This window comes from Gregarina niphandrodes (genome assembly GCF_000223845.1).
Source record: "Gregarina niphandrodes unplaced genomic scaffold scaffold00008, whole genome shotgun sequence".
Classification (NCBI taxonomy): domain Eukaryota; phylum Apicomplexa; class Conoidasida; order Eugregarinorida; family Gregarinidae; genus Gregarina; species Gregarina niphandrodes.
In genome coordinates, this window is record NW_011645779.1 from 357100 (window position 1) to 359230 (window position 2131).

At 50.6% G+C, this 2131-nt stretch overlaps 2 protein-coding genes across 2 annotated transcripts; both read right to left on the bottom strand.

Moving 5' to 3' along the window:
• Positions 1 to 508: 508 nt before the first annotated feature.
• GNI_058100 (thymidylate kinase) lies at positions 509 to 1413 on the bottom strand (the record flags this gene model as incomplete). The annotated part of the gene is made up of 2 exons (XM_011131712.1): positions 509 to 886; positions 1015 to 1413. 2 exons carry the CDS (start codon positions 1411 to 1413, stop codon positions 509 to 511), a joined length of 777 nt encoding a protein of 258 aa, XP_011130014.1.
• Positions 1414 to 1772: 359 nt separating this feature from the next.
• Positions 1773 to 1943, bottom strand: GNI_058110 (hypothetical protein; the record flags this gene model as incomplete). Its single annotated transcript, XM_011131713.1, has 1 exon — positions 1773 to 1943. A coding segment is annotated over one exon (171 nt), but the record flags the coding sequence as incomplete, so codon positions are not given.
• Between the last annotated feature and the right edge of the window lie 188 nt (positions 1944 to 2131).

Below are 2131 nucleotides of genomic sequence, written 5' to 3' on the forward strand. Positions count from 1 at the left end.
CTCATTCGTGTTCCTCCCCGGATCGTGTGTTCCTCCCCGGATCGTGTGTTCCTCCCCGGATCGTGTGTTCCTCCCCGGATCGTGTGTTCCTCCCCGGATCATGTGTTCCTCCCCGGATCGTGTGTTCCTCCCCGGATCGTGTGTTCCTCATACTGAGCATTTAGCTGAGATAATGGGGGCAGAGTAGTCCCGATACAATCCAATCCGACCTTTAGCATTTCTGATAACTCCCTATATTCTGCCCCTCTTTGGGCCTGTTCACTCTGAGTTGCAGATTGCCAGAGAACCTTGAGCTTGGCCAGGTCTCCTTTTGTAGCCTCTACCACATGTTCGACCACCGTAGTCCGTGCGGACCTCTACGACTGAATTATGATCAGCCATGGTGTCCTTACGGTGCCTGCAGTTTGTTCTTGTTTAGCAGCATCCTGCAACCACAACGTTCGTCGTCGGATTCTTTTGGCTAAGACATGGAAGGCTTCGGCTCCATCCTCCCGCATTGCACAAGGTTTCACACGAAATTCAAAAAATGCCACGACTCATCAAGCCCCTCCGGCAGGTCAAGTTCTACGACCTTTCCAGTGTTCGAAACACACGCTTTGGTGTGTTCACATCGCACCACGATCGGCGTCACTAGCGACTTGATTTTTTCGTGTACCTGCTCAATGCTCTGCCCACCAGTGGCAACTGTGTGCCAGCCAGGCGATCCATAGAATGCACGAAACGCTTCTCCGACCTTTTGCTGTTTATCTGCGTCCTCGTAACGCTCCTTTTGGCCACTCTCCAAGCGAGTCGCCATATTCCTGTTCGGATCGCTCTCAAGGAAAATCACCAAGTCGGGAGCCAGCAAACCCTCGTCTGGATACATACACCAACTAAGAGACTCATTCTAAACACACGGTATTCAGATGTCCATCTGTGTGTGTCCATCTGTGTGTGTCCATCTGTGTGTGTCCATCTGTGTGTGTCCATCTGTGTGTGTCCATCTGTGTGCATGTGTGATGGGGGAGAGATTACAAAGATGCCGTGGGTGTAAGCGATTCCAGAGAAAGCGTATCGGTCGCATACGACCATTTTGCCGTCTTCTAAGGCTTGTCGGATGTTGGTTTGTTTTTCCCACCGGTTTGCTGAATACAACAGATGGGCCGCTTTATGCGAGATATCCGACTTGCTTTTCAAGTACTGATCAATACAATGTCCTATCTCTGTCGTGCGGTCAGGAAAGCACATTGAAATAACCTCGAGTCCGTGTTCTATCCGTAACCATTCGGCCAGTCGACTGGACTGGGTGCTTTTACCGCTTTTATCTAAACCTTCGATAACAATAAATCGTCCCCTGCGTCGCTCTCCCTGGTCCTCTTTACATGTGCGCAGCTTCTTGCTATCATTCGTGACGTTTATGTTCTCTTGCGCCATTGCTCCTGCCTGTACCAGTCACTAGACGATTAGGGTGACTAGCTTCACTAGACGATTAGGGTGACTAGCTTCACTAGACAAGCAGCTGGACAGTAAGTTACCCAGACTTACACTTACTCGGTTTCGAAATATTGATCCAAACAAATGATGACAGCAACAAGACGGCAAGACGTTTCAGAACGAACTCATTTCAGAATCAACCTGTTTTGGTTTACACGCAGTCAACGTCGTTGGCGTGAACCTGTAAAGGCGAGTTGGATGTGGGGGGAAAGAGCATACATGGGGTAGGAAGCTATGTTTGGTGTCGGTGAGTCTGAGACACTCGCTCCCATGAGAATTGGGGTCAGCCAGCCGGGGGTTTAAAATGTTCCGTAATTCTTCCCGCCACTGGGGAAGAACTCCGGCGTAGGTTTGTTGGGCTCTCCGCCACTGGGAGAGGCCTCGTAAGAAGGAGGGAGATCTCTTGGGGCAGGTATCATCTTCTGGAGTCCTAGTTTCCCCTTAAAAAACGTCTCTCTCTTAGTGATGCGCTGCAAACACGCGCGCGTTGTCCCAAATATGCCCGACGTCCTTCATGTCCCAAAAGACGTTCGCACTGGGACTAACTCAGACGAGAACCAGCACTAGCGATTCTCCCATTTCCGGACAATCCTCGGCGGTACCTTCTCTACGCGAGGTTCTGGTCTCACGGCCTTTGGGGAACGGGGGAATTATTTAT